This window comes from Plasmodium gallinaceum (genome assembly GCF_900005855.1).
Source record: "Plasmodium gallinaceum strain 8A genome assembly, contig: PGAL8A_v1_87, whole genome shotgun sequence".
NCBI classification, from domain to species: Eukaryota; Apicomplexa; class Aconoidasida; order Haemosporida; family Plasmodiidae; genus Plasmodium; species Plasmodium gallinaceum.
The window spans coordinates 1,432,751-1,448,817 of NW_021628251.1; the positions used below are offsets into that span (position 1 = coordinate 1,432,751).

The 16,067-nt window shown below is 17.2% G+C and overlaps 3 protein-coding genes across 3 annotated transcripts; 2 read left to right on the forward strand and 1 right to left on the reverse strand.

Annotated features, from left to right (window-relative positions):
• Positions 1-808: 808 nt before the first annotated feature.
• On the forward strand, positions 809-2,536 carry PGAL8A_00307500 (glucose-6-phosphate isomerase, putative; the record flags this gene model as incomplete). Its single annotated transcript, XM_028672082.1, has 1 exon — positions 809-2,536. The coding sequence occupies one exon, from the start codon at positions 809-811 to the stop codon at positions 2,534-2,536; it is 1,728 nt and encodes a 575-aa protein (XP_028528671.1).
• Positions 2,537-3,857: 1,321 nt separating this feature from the next.
• Positions 3,858-8,987, forward strand: PGAL8A_00307600 (conserved Plasmodium membrane protein, unknown function; the record flags this gene model as incomplete). Its single annotated transcript, XM_028672083.1, has 3 exons — positions 3,858-8,546; positions 8,616-8,732; positions 8,952-8,987. The coding sequence occupies 3 exons, from the start codon at positions 3,858-3,860 to the stop codon at positions 8,985-8,987; spliced, it is 4,842 nt and encodes a 1,613-aa protein (XP_028528672.1).
• A 184-nt stretch (positions 8,988-9,171) lies between these two features.
• PGAL8A_00307700 (conserved Plasmodium protein, unknown function) lies at positions 9,172-14,676 on the reverse strand (the record flags this gene model as incomplete). Its single annotated transcript, XM_028672084.1, has 1 exon — positions 9,172-14,676. The coding sequence occupies one exon, from the start codon at positions 14,674-14,676 to the stop codon at positions 9,172-9,174; it is 5,505 nt and encodes a 1,834-aa protein (XP_028528673.1).
• Positions 14,677-16,067: the final 1,391 nt, after the last annotated feature.

Sequence of the window (16,067 nt, forward strand, 5' to 3'; positions counted from 1 at the left end):
TACATGAATATTTTTAATAAAAATAAAAAAATTGTGAATATTAAATTAAAAAANNNNTTTTTTTTTTTTCTCTATTCAATTTTATTCTCTTAATAAAATATATTAATAATTTAATTATTCTATAAAAAAAAAAAAAAAAAAAAAAAAAAAAAATTAATATATACAAGTATAATGAAAATAAATATACATGAATATTTTTAATAAAAATAAAAAAATTGTGAATATTAAATTAAAAAATACACTAATTCAAAAATTATAAATATGACTATAATGCTTGATAAATAAATAAAAATAAAAAAAAATAAATGTAGCAAATGATAGAGTTAAATATATTTAAACATATATTTAAAAGAAAAAAATATTAATATTACAACATTACAATAATATACTTTTTAAAAAAAATAATAAGTGACTTCATTTTCAACTATATATTTAACTATATAGAAAACATAAGGTGTTGTTAAAATTAGAAAACATGATTTTATGACCATTTAAAAATTAGAAGAATATATATATATATATATATATATGTTATAAATTTTTTTTTCAATTACACCATTAATATTATATTTTTTTTTTAATTTTGAATAATATATTGTGTTTATGGAAAAAAAAAAAAATAAAAAAAAAGGTGTAATAAAGTTTTAATATATATATATATATATATATAGATAGATATAGATATAAATATATAAGCTTGATAAGTTATTGGTTGATCGTGTAACTGAAGAGTACATTTTAAATAAAATTATATAACATTAAAGTTTTTATAATTTTTTTTTTTTTTTGAAATATTTTATATTTAAAAATGGAGATAACTTCTTTGAAAAGTTATAAAGAGTTAATAGAATTAAGCAAAGAAGAAAAAAAAAAAAATTTAAAAGATTATTTAAAGGATAAAGAAAGATCTGAATTTCTCATTAGAAAATTTAAAAATTTTTTCGTAGATTTATCTCGTCAAAGATATAATCAGAAAACATTAAACAAATTGATTGAATATGCAGAAGAAATAAAATTAAAAGAGAAAATCCAAAGTACATTTAAAGGTGATAAAGTAAATGTTACCGAAAATAGAAGTGTTTTGCATACTGCTTTAAGAATACCAAAAGAAAAAATAAGTTCTCATAAAATTTTAATCGATAATAAGAATGTATTAGAGGATGTACATAATGTATTGAAAAAAATTGAAGAATATTCTGACAATATAAGAAATGGAAATATAAAAACATGTAACAACACCAAATTTAAAAATATAATATGCATAGGTATAGGAGGATCTTATTTAGGTACAGAATTTGTATATGAGGCATTAAGATTTTATTATAACAATAACATAATAAATAAAAATAAAAGTTCAATTAATAATTTTAATAACAATTATAACGAAGTATTTAATGTTAGATTTTTAGCTAATGTAGATCCTAATGACATAAATAGAGCAACATATAACTTAGATCAAACAGAAACATTAGTCATAATTATTTCTAAAACATTTACAACTGCTGAAACCATGTTAAATGCTAGATCAATTAAAAATTGGTTAAGTTTGAAAATAAAAGATAATGAAAGTTTAAGTAAACATTTGGTTGCTGTAAGTACAAATTTAAAATTAACAGATGAATTTGGTATTTCAAGAAATAACGTTTTTGAATTTTGGGATTGGGTAGGAGGAAGATTTTCAGTTACTAGTTCAGTTGGTATATTGCCTTTATCTATTGCATTTGGATATAAAAATATGAGACAATTTCTAGATGGTTGTCATGATTTAGATGAACATTTTTTAAATACTGATATAAAAGAAAATATCCCAGTGTTAATGGCATTAACAAGTTTTTATAATAGCCAATTTTTTGATTATAAAAGTATTGCTGTATTACCTTACTTTCAAAATTTGTTAAAATTCGCAACTCATATTCAGCAGCTAGCAATGGAAAGTAATGGAAAATGTGTAGATAGGAATAATCGTTTAATTGATTATAACACATGTCAAGTATATTTCGGAGAGCCAGGTACAAACGGGCAACATAGCTTTTATCAATTAATTCATCAAGGACAGGTAGTACCTGCTGAATTGATAGGATTTAAGCAATCACAATTTCCTGTTCATTTTGATAATGAAATAGTTAGTAATCACGACGAATTAATGACAAACTTTTTTGCGCAAGCTGATGCTTTAGCTATTGGAAAAACATTAGAACAAGTAAAGGAAGAAAACGAGAAAAACCAAAACAAATTATCTTCTGAATTATTAAGTCATAAAGTTTTTAAAGGAAATAGACCTTCCACTTTATTATTATTTGACGAATTGAACTTTTATACATGTGGATTACTTTTATCATTATATGAATGTAGAATTGTTGCAGAAGGATTTTTATTAAACATAAACAGTTTTGATCAATGGGGAGTGGAATTAGGAAAAGTTTTAGCTAAAGAAATCCGAAACTACTTTCATGATGTTAGAACAAAAAAAAAATCAAATGTATCTTATAATTTTAATGAATCTACAAAAATATTACTAAATCATTATTTAAATTAAATATAACAAAAGTATAATTAATGTATTTATTCTTCTATTTAAATGTTATTAGAAAAAAAAAAAAAAAAAAAAAAAAAAAATTATTTTTATGTATATATAGCTTTACTGATTTTATTTTTTTGCATTTTCTTATATTTCAACTGTACAATTTATTAATCATTTATTTCACTTTTTAAACAATTAATTTATTTATCATTTATTAAATAAATCATTTATTTTCTCTATAATTCAAAAATGTGTTTATTATTTTATTTATTATATATAAAAAATCTGGCTTCTTTTTATATATATATATATAAAAGGTTTTGCAATTTTTTTTTTTTTTTTTTTTTTTATATATAAAAAATATATTTTTATATTTAAATAATTTTCTATTTAAGAAAATTTCAGTGATAATTTCAGTATGTATATATATATATATATATAAATGTTCTGTTTACTTATGAATTCTAAAAATTTAATAAAAATGTGTAAAAAAAAAAAAAAAATATATATACATAAAAAGTGATTTCAAAAATAGTGTTAATATAAATACCTATACACATATATATAAATATATATAAGCAATTTTTTTTTTTATAATAACAAAAATGTGAAACATATACGAATAAAATAATTTAACAATTTATATTATGAAATAAATAACGTATTTCTAATGGCAATATTATGTTAATTATATAATTATAAAAAATAATTGAAAGAGAATTTTATTTGAATTAATACTTATAAGAATAATATATTATATAAATATGACTAATAAAAAAATTTAAGATGAGAAATTTATATAATTATTTAAATATTTTTTGTTATAATTTTTATATTTTTTTATAATTATATATGATCTAAAAGAGATTTTGGATATTTTCTCTTCAAATAATTTCATTAATTTAAAATTAAAAAAAAAAAATTAAATAAATATTCTTAATTTAAAAACTCTTTAAATGAATTAAAATAAGTAAAGTTGAATTTTTTCTATGAAACTTCTTATAAGTGGGAATAATGTATGGAAAATATAAAAGAAAATTTTTTTACGAGCATATATTATCTTCTTATATAATTTTACATAATTCAATATAATTTATCATAACTAAATTATTTTTTTAGTGCTTTATTTTTTTTTTCCAACTTTTTTTTGTATCATATTTTTAAATATTTCAATTTATTTTATTTTTTTTTTTTTTTTTGTTGTTTTTTCCTAAAATTTCCTTTTTAGTTTTCTTATTATATTATTTTAATTATGAATATTAATTATACTTTAGCATATTATTTATTTTTTTTTTTTTTTTTTTTTTTCCTACATTTTTAGAGTTAAAATTTCAATATGACACGAACACGCATTGTATTTGAAAGAGTAATTTTTATAATAATTTTTATAGGTATATGTTACTTTTTCTTTGATTTTATGACTGTGTATGAAGATTCTATTCGTTATTTGAGTTTTCTTTTACTTATTATTATTTATATAACCTCATATACATTAGCAGTTTTACCAGATATTGCTAATTCAATTAATTATTTTTTGTTTTATAAAATAAGAAAAAGAAAGATATATGCAAATTCTTTGAATGAATCTTTAAATTCTAAAGGAAAAGTTAATGAAAGTAGTTTAAAAATTGATGATATCATTGATACTTGTTTTTTGTATATAAATCAAGAATTTATTCAAAAAGAAAGTTTTAAAAAAAGAAGAGAAAAAAACTATTATGTAAATGATGAAAATTATAAAAAAGACATTGATATAAATAAATATAATGATATTTTGCAAATTAAACAAAAGAAATTAAAGAATAACAAAAATAATATAAATAACTATATATTAAGAAAAAGTGGGAAATACAAAAAATATATCATAGATAGTTCAGAGAAATTTGAAAAAACTTTTTTTAATGAACAAAGAAAGACCATAAAAATAAAAGATAGTATTAAAAATTATATAGAATTGAAAAATTCAAAGAAAAGAGAGAAAAAAAAGGAGGATGAATTATTAAAATATAGTAGAGATAATTATAGGAACAATTATAAAATATTTAATGAGAAAGAATACATATATAGAACGATCGAACATTCTCTATATAATGAGATATATTTTGAGGGGAACAGTGATAAAAGTTTAGAAGAAGATATTCATTTTATAAATAAAAAAAGAAACATATGTTTTAATTTTAAAAATATATTATGCAAAAATAAGGGAATGAACAAAAAAAAATCTAGTTATTACATAAACACATATTCAAATATAAACTGCTATAAATTAGATAGCTTTTATGATAGAAATAAGCAAATTTTAAAAGATCCCAATTTCTCAAAATGGAGTAATTACTTTTTTAAATTTATAATAAATGCAAAATTAGTATGTAGAAAGTTTTGTAAAAATACCTCTTTTTTAATTGCAGACATTATTATAACCTTATTATTAAATATTGTTTGGTTAAATGTTCATAAATTTTTACATAGAAATAATGATGAATTAGACAGAGGTATGTTTAATTGGAATACAGACAATATACCAAAAATATATAACAAAATAGAAGGATATTTACAATATTTAATTTTATATGATATGTGTATAAAATTATTTCTTTTTTTTTCAGCTAATCATATATTAAATTTTTGGTTTTTATTAAATTTAATGAATACTCCCATTTTTTATATAGTTGTTTCTTTTTCAACCAAAATAAAATACAAAAAATTTAATTGGCTCTATTTATCTTGTCCTTTCCGATTTCTTAATTTTCTCAGAATAGAATATTTATTTGGTGAATTTAATAATTACAATAAATTAAACTTTCCTTTGATTAAATTATCAATCCAAATATTTGTTATGATTTACACCTATGCATGTATAAATTTTTTAATTGAACAACCATGCAAAGGTAAATATGAATTATATGATTATGTTTTTTCTGGAATGCAAACAGTAACAACAGCTGCATTAGGAAAAGGAACGTGTTTTCCTTTTTCACATAAAGGAAAATTTGCTCATGTTTTTTATATATTTGTGACTTTTACATATATACATTATAAAATTAGATACCTGAAAAATTATATTGTAGAGGAAAAAAAAATATATGGAAAAATGCCTCATATTAGTTCAAATTATTTTGTTATAATAGGACATATTAAACCGATAGCTTTATTTGTGATTATAAGTGAATTACAGTCTAATTATAATAATCTTGATGAAATTATTATTTTAACTAGTTTACCTATAAAATTTTACGTAAATATAATTCGTCTATTAAACAAAAAAAGTGTATGTCAAGTAAGCTTATGTTTATATGATTTAAATAAACCATTACCTATAAAAATCAAAAAAATTATATCATATAGTAGTGGTGTTTTTATATGCAATAATATTATTAATACTCATCATAATATTAGCAATGATATGGAAACATTAAAAAGATACAATGAAATATCTTCATTAGGAACCTTTAGCAAAAATGTTTCTGTTTTTCTGAATAATATGTATAACAATAACATTTTATTAAAAAGGAATAGTAAACATATAATATGTTTAAATAATTTAAAAATGAAATTATTTGCAAAAACTATAGACAATTGTCATGGAATGTTTTTATTAGTATTATTATTTTTTATCAACATTCCTCAAAAATTAGAATTTAAGCATTCATATGTATTAAATCATGTTTTTGATCAACTAAAGAAAAGTTCTAAAAAAAGTTCTCACAAAAAACAGTATAAGAAAAAAAAAAACTACTTTAACTTAAGATATTTACAAAATTTTCATTCAAAGCATTTTTTTCGTGAACAGAATTGCAACAAAAAGAAAAAATCCTCATCTTCAAAAGTTAATACAACTGTAACTACTCATAGAAATAATAATAATAATAATAATAATAATAATAATAATAATAATAATAATAATAATAATAATAATAATATTAATAATAATAATAATGTTTATAAATTTAATATTCTAAGAAATTATGAAAATGATTTAACGAATACAAAAAATAAGCAAAGAAAAAAAAAAGACAAATTTTCTGCAAAAAAAAAAAAAAAAAGTAATAAGAGTATTCAAAAAATGTTATTAACTCATAAAAAAAGAAAAAAAATTAAAATTTTTCCTTTATTTATTAAAAAAAAAACAAAAAAGTCTTTAAATAAAAATTTTTCATTTCATGAAGATGATGATTATTCATATTTTAATTCTTATAATAACTATTTAAATTATATAAAAGGTATAAGATATAACATTTATAAAGTTAAATTACCATCCTTTTTTTTTAATATTCATTTTATTACAATTGTTCAATATATGTACTTAAATTATAATGCTTTTGTAATAGGAATAATAGATGAATTTGATGAAATAAAATTAAATCCAATCAATTTTTATTATACTTCAGATAATATAGAGTTTATTATATTAAGTGATGATTTTAACATATTACATGAGATTTCAAAAAATAAAAAAATTGAACTAGATTGGTTAAATAAGATAGATTGTGTAAAAATTAAGAAAAAAAATAATAATAAAGTTTTCCATGAAAATGAAGAAAATAATAGCAATAATAATAATCATGAATTTAATAAATTGAAAAATGAAAATATATATTTTAACCCTGTTTTAAATATATATAGAGTAGATAACTATTTGCAAGCTTACGAGATTTTTAATTTAAAAAATGAAAATAATTGTTCTCGTAATAATATAAATAAATTAAATTCTGCATCAGATGGAATATCTTCTAATAAGGAAAACAGAAAATATAGTAAATTTATTTGTAATGATAAAGGTTTTATGAATAAGAAGAAAAAAGTACATTATTATAAAAGTGAAGATGAAAAAAAAGCAGTAAATTGTTACAAAACTAAAAGAAATATAATAAACGAAAAAAAAAAAGGTACCCAAGGAATATTGAAAAAAAAAAGTCTTTTTAATAAAGAAATTTTCTTTATTTGGAATAAAAATAGTTTCTCTTATAACAAGAATGTAAAAAAAAAACAAAAAAGAAAATATAAAAATACAGATTTCATTATATTAATTTATTGGCCTGAATCATTAAATACATTTCTAAAAATATTATTTAGAAGAAAAAAACATAATATAATTATATTAAGTGACCAAATTCCTTCTTACATATATAATAATACATTATCAAAGTATAAATATAATATATGTTATATACAAAAATCTCCTTTGATTTTGTTTAATTTAATAGTTTCAGGAATATTAGAATGTCAGAAATGCATAATTTTTAAGAATTACTTAAAGTTAGATTCTCATCAAAACATAATATCCTACAATGAACAAAGAAAGAGTATAAATTTTTTTGAATATATCTGTGAAAATAATGATAATAACTTAATAATTATTTATAATAATATTCAAAATATTTTTATGAGGAGAAATGTTAACAACTCTTTTGTAAGTTATTGTATAAAAAAAAATAACGAATCCTTTGCATATAATGATTACTTAAAAAATAAATTATACTTTTCTAATAAAGGTAGTTACAGAAAAAAAGAGGAAATACATAATACAAAACAAATAAAAGAAAAAAGAAAAAAAAAGGATTTATATTTACTAATAGAATTAAACAACACTTTATCAGTTCAATATTTAAATAATGATGTTTATAAAAATAATAACTTATTAAAAAATATATCTAATAATATAAATAAAAGCAATTCACAATATTTATTATCTCTAGAAAAGCATAAAAAGCAAACGCAATTTTTTAATTATGGAAATTTACTTGTAGAAAATATCTACAAAAAAATTGAACATATTTTTGTTGATAATTATTTTTTTTATTTATATTTTTTACATTTCACATCTGCTAGTATATTTATTGATGAATTAATTTATCATTTAATTGGATATACATTCCCAATTAAAGAATCTTCATTAAATATTTATATACTTGAAGCTTTTATCAAAGGAACATATGCTGATAAAAAAAAAAAAATAAAAACTGAGTTATTACTAAAAAAAATTAATCCCAAATACCACTGTAGAAACTTTTTCTTTATTTTTCAAGTACAATCAGTTGAACAAAAATATTTATAAGTTATATTCCATTATACATTTATTTTGTTTTATTTTCAGAGGTATCTTAAAAAGGGATCAATAATAATTGGTGTTTATAGACATAATGAAGAAAATAATATGAGCATAGTTATCCCTTGTCCGCAAAAATGTTTTATGATGCATAAGAATGATCAGGTATATTCAAAACTTAAAACTTTTCTTTTTAAAAAAAAATTTTAAGTTAAAAAAAAAAAAAAAAAAAAAAAAAAAAAGGAAATTAAAAAGGAAGTATATTTTTTAAAAATCTTTATATATACATATATTTTCTATATTATGTNTTAAAAAAAAAAAAAAAAAAAAAAAAAAAAAATTAAAAAGGAAGTTCATTTATATATGTATTTTATTTTTATATAGGTTTATCTATTACAATGTCATTTTGAAGTTACGTAAATAATTAAAAGAAAAAAAAAAAAAAAAAAAAAAAAAAAAAATTAAAAAGGAAGTTCATTTATATATGTATTTTATTTTTATATAGGTTTATCTATTACAATGTCATTTTGAAGTTACGTAAAAAAATAAAAAAAAAAAAAAAAAAAAAAAAAAAAAAAAGGAAATAAAAAAAGCAGTATATTTTTTAAAAATCTTTATATATACATATATTTTCTATATTATGTTTGTATTTTGTATTTTTGATATGTTTGTTTTTTAAAGAATTAATTGAACATATATGAAAGCTTTCAATGTTCTTATTTTTTAGTGTTGCATTTGTTAAATTGGTGTTATTTATATTATAAAAATAATTGTCTTTTAGTGTGTTATTTAATGAAGTATTTCCTAAATAATTATCTTTTATTTGAGTTGTTTGATTTGTTTGACTAAAATAAATTTTTTTTACTTTAAGTTGGCATCTTGTTAAATTATTTTTATTAATTTGATATAATTTTGTATTATATATATTATTCATATTATTATATGCACTATATGTATATCTTAATATGCAATTTTTTGAACAAGTTTTATTTTTGTTTGAATATGGTAACATATCTTCATTTATTTTATAATAATTATTAAGATGCAATTTTATGTTGTTTTTATTATCTTTTGGAACATTTTTTATATTATAATTAAATGTGTCAAAATCTTTTTTTTTTTTTTTTAAAATAGTGTCTTTATATGAATTTTTTTTTAAGTAAAAAGCAGAAATATTATCATAACTTTTTATACCATTTACATTTGTATTATTTCCATCAATTACTTTTTTTTTATTTTGAACAATTTCGAAAAAATTAAAATTATTTGGATTTTTATCAAATAAATATTTCATTTTATCATTATTATCATTTAAATTGTAGTTTATTAAAGAACTGCTATTTTTCTTTATTTTATAATGAATATTAAAATTATTAAATTTCTCATTTTTCCATTTTTCATTATTATTTACATTAAATTTCAAATATGATATTTCTCCTAAATCTACTCCTTTATGATTCCTATATTTACTTAATTTGTAAAGATGTTTAAATATATTATAAATAAAAAAGTTATAACGAATATTTTTCATCCTATTACTTATACGTATTATATGGTATTTATATGTTTTGTTGTATTTATTTATTATATGGTTATTCTTATTTATATATATCTTTCCTTTTGCATAAATTTTTCTGTCTATGTTCTTCCATGCATATTTTTTATTAACACATAAATGTTCATTTTTACATAAATTTTTATAAGTATCATTAAAATTGCTATGATTATTATTGTGTATATTATGTGCTTCATCTATGCTAGTATAATAATCATTTATATTATTATATGTGTTCTTACAATTAAATCCCTTATTGACGATATTCATTTTTTTGTTCACATTATTAGTAATATTATTATCATAATTAATTTTGTGGTTATTATTACTTATATAATTACAACTATGATTCCCATTTTTTCCTTTACGATCATTCAAGTTATGTATTTTTTTAATTTCAAATGGGTTATTCAAAATATATCCTGTATTACTATTTCTATTATCATAATAATAATAGGGAATATATTTATATTTTATTAATGGAATATAAATTGGTTTTCTTACAAATAAAAAGGAATATTTATAATTTTTAATAGGGATATACTTATTCTTATGTTTTATTCTGTATATATATACAGGTGCCTTTTTTATATTATTACTTATTTCATTATTAATTTTATTATTTAAATGTAACTTCATGTCATTAATTATTTCACATTTCTTGGAACTATTTAAATTGTTATTATGCTTTGAAAAAATGACATCGTTTAATTTCTTTTCAATTAATTGTCTTTTAATTTTATTATATAAGCTAATAGAATGTATTTTTTTATTAATTTTTTGTCTATTTACTTTTATTATATCTTTTTTTTTAAATAATTCAAATTTCTTAAATAAATTTTTTTTTTTTTTTTTTTTTCTTTCAGTTTTTATCATTTCATTTGATGATTTTTTTGTTTCATTTGTTGAATTAGGTAATTTCTTATTAGTAATACTTTTATCTTTTATATATTGGAAAAATTCATTTATATAATTTTTATCACTTATTCTATTATTCAATGGGTTGTAATGGTTAGCAGTATTATTTATTTTTTTAAGAATATTATCACCAACATTTTTTTGTTTTACAATATTTAAATATTTTAATACATTTATATTATTGTTCAAATCATTTTTTATAGATTTACAAAATTTCTTGCAATTTAAATTTTTAAATATAAAATTTTTGTTTAAGTCATTTAAACTTTTATTACGTAAAATGTTCAATAGTACATCACCCTTTTCATTTCCATAATTTTTCTTTGAATTAAGAGAATTTTGTTTTTTATAAATATTCTTTTTATTTATATTAAGTAAATTTGTAATATTGATTTTTTCATTTTGTTGTTTCTTATAAATTTCGTTACAGCTAGTATGTTCAGCATATCTATTACTAATATCGGAGTTACTTTTGAAAATATTTTCCATGCTACTAGTGTTGTTAATATAAGTAATTGAATTATTTTGAATGAAATCATTATCAATATATATACTATTACTATGTTGGATATTATTGTTATCACTTCTAGTTTCATTGTTATAAAAATTACTATGATCAGTGGTGTTAATGAAATTATTTTTGTCATTAAATATTTGAGTATTTACTTTATTATTAGTTAATTTTTTATCTTCACAATCTATTTTTATTTCACTATTTAAATTTTTTTTTTTTTTTTTTTTACATATGTGTATATCATTATTATTAATATTACCTAAACTATTAAATGTATTTACTACTGTCCTTAGATTTTCTGAAATATCTTTTTCAATTTCTTTACATTTTTTATTAAATATTTTTTTCATTTTTTTTAAGCATCTTTCTTTAAACTCATTAAGAATTTTCTTATGAAGATGGGAATAAAAATTATGTAAATCTTTTGATACTTTAAAATCACTGCTACAAATTTCATTATTTTCTTTTTCTCCAACTAAATTTTTTATTTCTAGTTCATACTTATTTTTCTTTTTAACTTTCTTCTTTTTCTTTCTTTTTCTTAATTCTAAATTGATATATTTACTATTTATATTTTGAAATGAATGAAAAAAATTACTAATAGATTCTACTTTAAAATTCTTATCTAAATTTTCTTCATGAGTATACAAAGAAAAAGAATTATTATTCAAAATTGTTTTTCTACTTTTTTCAATATGCATATCTTTTTCTGTATGATTTTTTTCTTTTATAGTTTTTTGTTCTATTTTATTAAATTCAACATCTTGATTAACAACATCATTATTAATATAATTTCTAACAATTTCTTCTAAATTTTTTTTTAATTCCTTTTCCATTTTTGTCTGTATTTCTATCTCATAATTGATAGTATTACAAATATCTTTTTGATTATTTTTTTCTTCATTTTCATATGTTGAATCACATTTTTCGCAATTAAGAGTCTTATCTATTTCGTCATTTATTGAAAAATTATCTACTTCATTTATCATTTCATTTTTTAATGATTTTTCTAAATTAATATATTTCTTACTTTTGTTCATATTAAGATATTCTTTCTCATTTGAGCTATCATTATTATTATTTTTAATATAATTTATGCTAACATTTTCTTTATTTTCATTGTATGCATTTCTATCACTATTATTATTCATGTTTTCATTTTTATCACTATTTATCTTTTCATTACTACTATTATTAATCTCTTCAACATTATTAGAATTTATATTTTCAATATTGTAATTATTTACACCAATATTATTCTTATTTTTATTTTCAATAGTAGTAGCATTAATATCTTCTATGCTAATGTTAATAATACTTTTATTATTGTTACTTTTAATAATTTTATTATTTTCATTAATTAATTTTTCATTATTGTCATTAATATTTTTACTATCATTATTATCTATATTTTTATCATTATCAGTATTAATATTGATATTAGCATTATTATTATTTTCATGATTAATTTTTTCAATATTATTTTTATTATTGTTACAATTTTTTGTAATACTTCTGTTTCTACAGTTATTTTTTTTTTTTATGTTATCATATATCTTATTTTTTTTTTCATTCATATTATTTTTGCAACTAAAAGTATTTTTATTATTGTTGTTAACCTTATTATTGTCAGTATAATTTTCATTTTTTTCTTTTCTTGATAAAATCAGTTTTTTAATTATATTTATATCACTTAATAATATGCCATTTTTAAATTTATTATAATTGTTTGAATCTTTTACATAATTCACATATAGTTGTCTGCAATCTAGACATATATCAAATTCTTCTTCATTTTTTTTATTATTTTTTTTTTCTCTAAACATATTTTTCATTTTAGTTTCAATACTAAAATATTTTTTATTCTTTTCTGTTATATCATTTTTTTTTTTTTCGTTTTGTTTTTCTTTTTTATAATTTGTATAATTTTTGAAATTTTGAATAAAAATTTTTTTATATTTACTGAATTTCTTATAATTCTCTTCATTATCTAATGATTCTCTAAAATTGTGTATATTATTTTGAAAACAGTACATAAGATATTTTTTTATAATATTTTCATCAGGATTGCATTTCTGATTAATTATGTTTTTGTTTTTATCAAATTCATCTTTCAATCTACAATCTATATATTTATTGAAAAAATATTTTTTTTTTATTTGACTATTTATGAATTTCATTAAATTTTTAAAATTTTTTTCTCTTTTTATTTTTCTCTGTTTATAATAATTTTGCAATTTTTTTTTTAGTTTGCAAAAATATAAGTATCTATAGAAGAAACATTTATTTTTTTTTTGTCTACCTTCAATATTATATAAATATTTTTTTTGTATAAAATAAAATGTGTTGCAGTTATTATATCTTTTTTTAATTTTATTAATTAAAAGAATTTTTTTGTTATTTAACTTTTTTTTAAAAAATAAAATATTATTATTTTTTATAACATATATATATTTTTTCAGAATGGTAGTTATTCCTACATAATGATACTTTCCTTTCATATTATAAATTTTATAATATTTAACTAATTCATCTATTTTATTTATAAGATCTTTTTTAACTTTTTTTTTTCTATTGAAGTATTTATTTTTATTTCTATATTTGTTATTATTTTTATTACTGCTTTTCACTAGCAGATTATTACTATTCATATTATCATTATCATAAATATGCATATAATAATTATTATCATACACACTTTTTATCATTTTATCGTTGTAACATGACTTACAACTTTCTTTGTAAGTTAAATTATTTTTTTTATTTTTTTTTATAATTTTATAATCACTATCATTATTTTCATCAGTATAGTCATAGATAGAATAAAAAGATTTTCGTGAACAACTTTTTTTTTCTTTTTCATAAATACTTGAGTAATCGTTTTGACTTTTTTCTGAATTTTCTATTTCATAAAAAAAGGAACTTTTCGAATTCTTAGAATTATTATCACATGTGCTTTTTCTTTTAATAACATTCTCTATATCTGTATTTTCATAATGGGAATCATATTCACATTCTTTTCTTTTTTCATATATATTTAAATTATTATCTTCAGATCTTGTTTCAAAGCTTTCCTTTTGTCTATCTTTATAAAAATATATACTTTTTTTTTTGTCTTTCATATCCGATTTGCATATATTTTTTATATAATAATTTATATGACTATTTATATAACTACTTTTTAAATTAAAACTATTTATTTATTTATAATTATTAATTGAATATTTATTATCATAATTTTTTTTTTTTTTTTTTTTTTTTTCTTTACATTCTTCATCCATGTAAAGATAAGTATAGTGATGAATAAGCATATAAATATGTAAATGTAAAAAATATATATATATATATTTATATATGTTCAACTTTTAGTAAATATATAAAAATAAATTTAGTATATAAATTTTTTTTTTTTTTTTAAAAACATTAAAATTAAGTATCTTATTAAAAATATTTTTCTATTTCTATATTAATAATAAAAAATTTTTACTTAAAAATATATAGAACAATTCTAGATATAAATTTGCACTTTTTGATTACAAAATCAAATTTTTTTATTTTGTAATATATCTATTTTTAAAGTTCTTTATAGACAAAATATAAATGTTAATTGTTTATATTTTTTTAAACAAGCTTTAGAATTAAAAATGTCTTTAATGTTATTTATTTTATTTTTTAAAATTTATGTAACTTGAATATTTTTTTTTTATTTTCTTTCAATAAATTTTCTAATTTCAATGTTATCAATGTTAATTTATTGAAACGAAAAAAAAATAAAATATTATTAATTATTTATATAATTATATATATATCTTTTTCCTTTTTAATTATAAAATGGTTAATTTATGTAATTTTTTTTTATGATGCACTAGGTGCAAACCTATATCAATCAATAGAAAATAATAAGAAAAAAATAAATTTAATAAAGAGATAGTTATAAATTTTAACACTATGATAATAAACTAAATTGCTAATTTACAGGAATAAATAAATTGCTTTTTATTATCCATACAAATGTATAAATTATTAAAGCAGTAGGTATGAAAAAGTATTAATAAAACTAAATATAAATAAGTGAAAGGAAAAATAAAAAAGATAAAGAAAAATAAATAGAAAGTTAATTATTTTAAGTTATAAATTATCACTTCTATAAATTTTTTTTTTTTTTTTTTCATACTTGAATACACATTTCTATATACTAACATAATATTGCGAATAACCTATTTTTAGATATTATTATATTATATATAAAAAAAAAAAAAAAAATAAAACAAAGTTTTGCAAAATTCGTTATAATTACATTTTTAATTAAAACTATTTAAAAAAAAAGAGGACAATATAATTCCTTAAATTCAAGGAAAATGTATAAACAATTTTTTTTAAATAAATAATTATAACTAAAGTAAATTTATAATAATAAGATCACAAATATCACTCAATAATTTTCTAAGTTGTAGATTGATGTAGAATAATAAAAACTAAAAAATATAAAATAAAATTAAAAAAATATACTTTT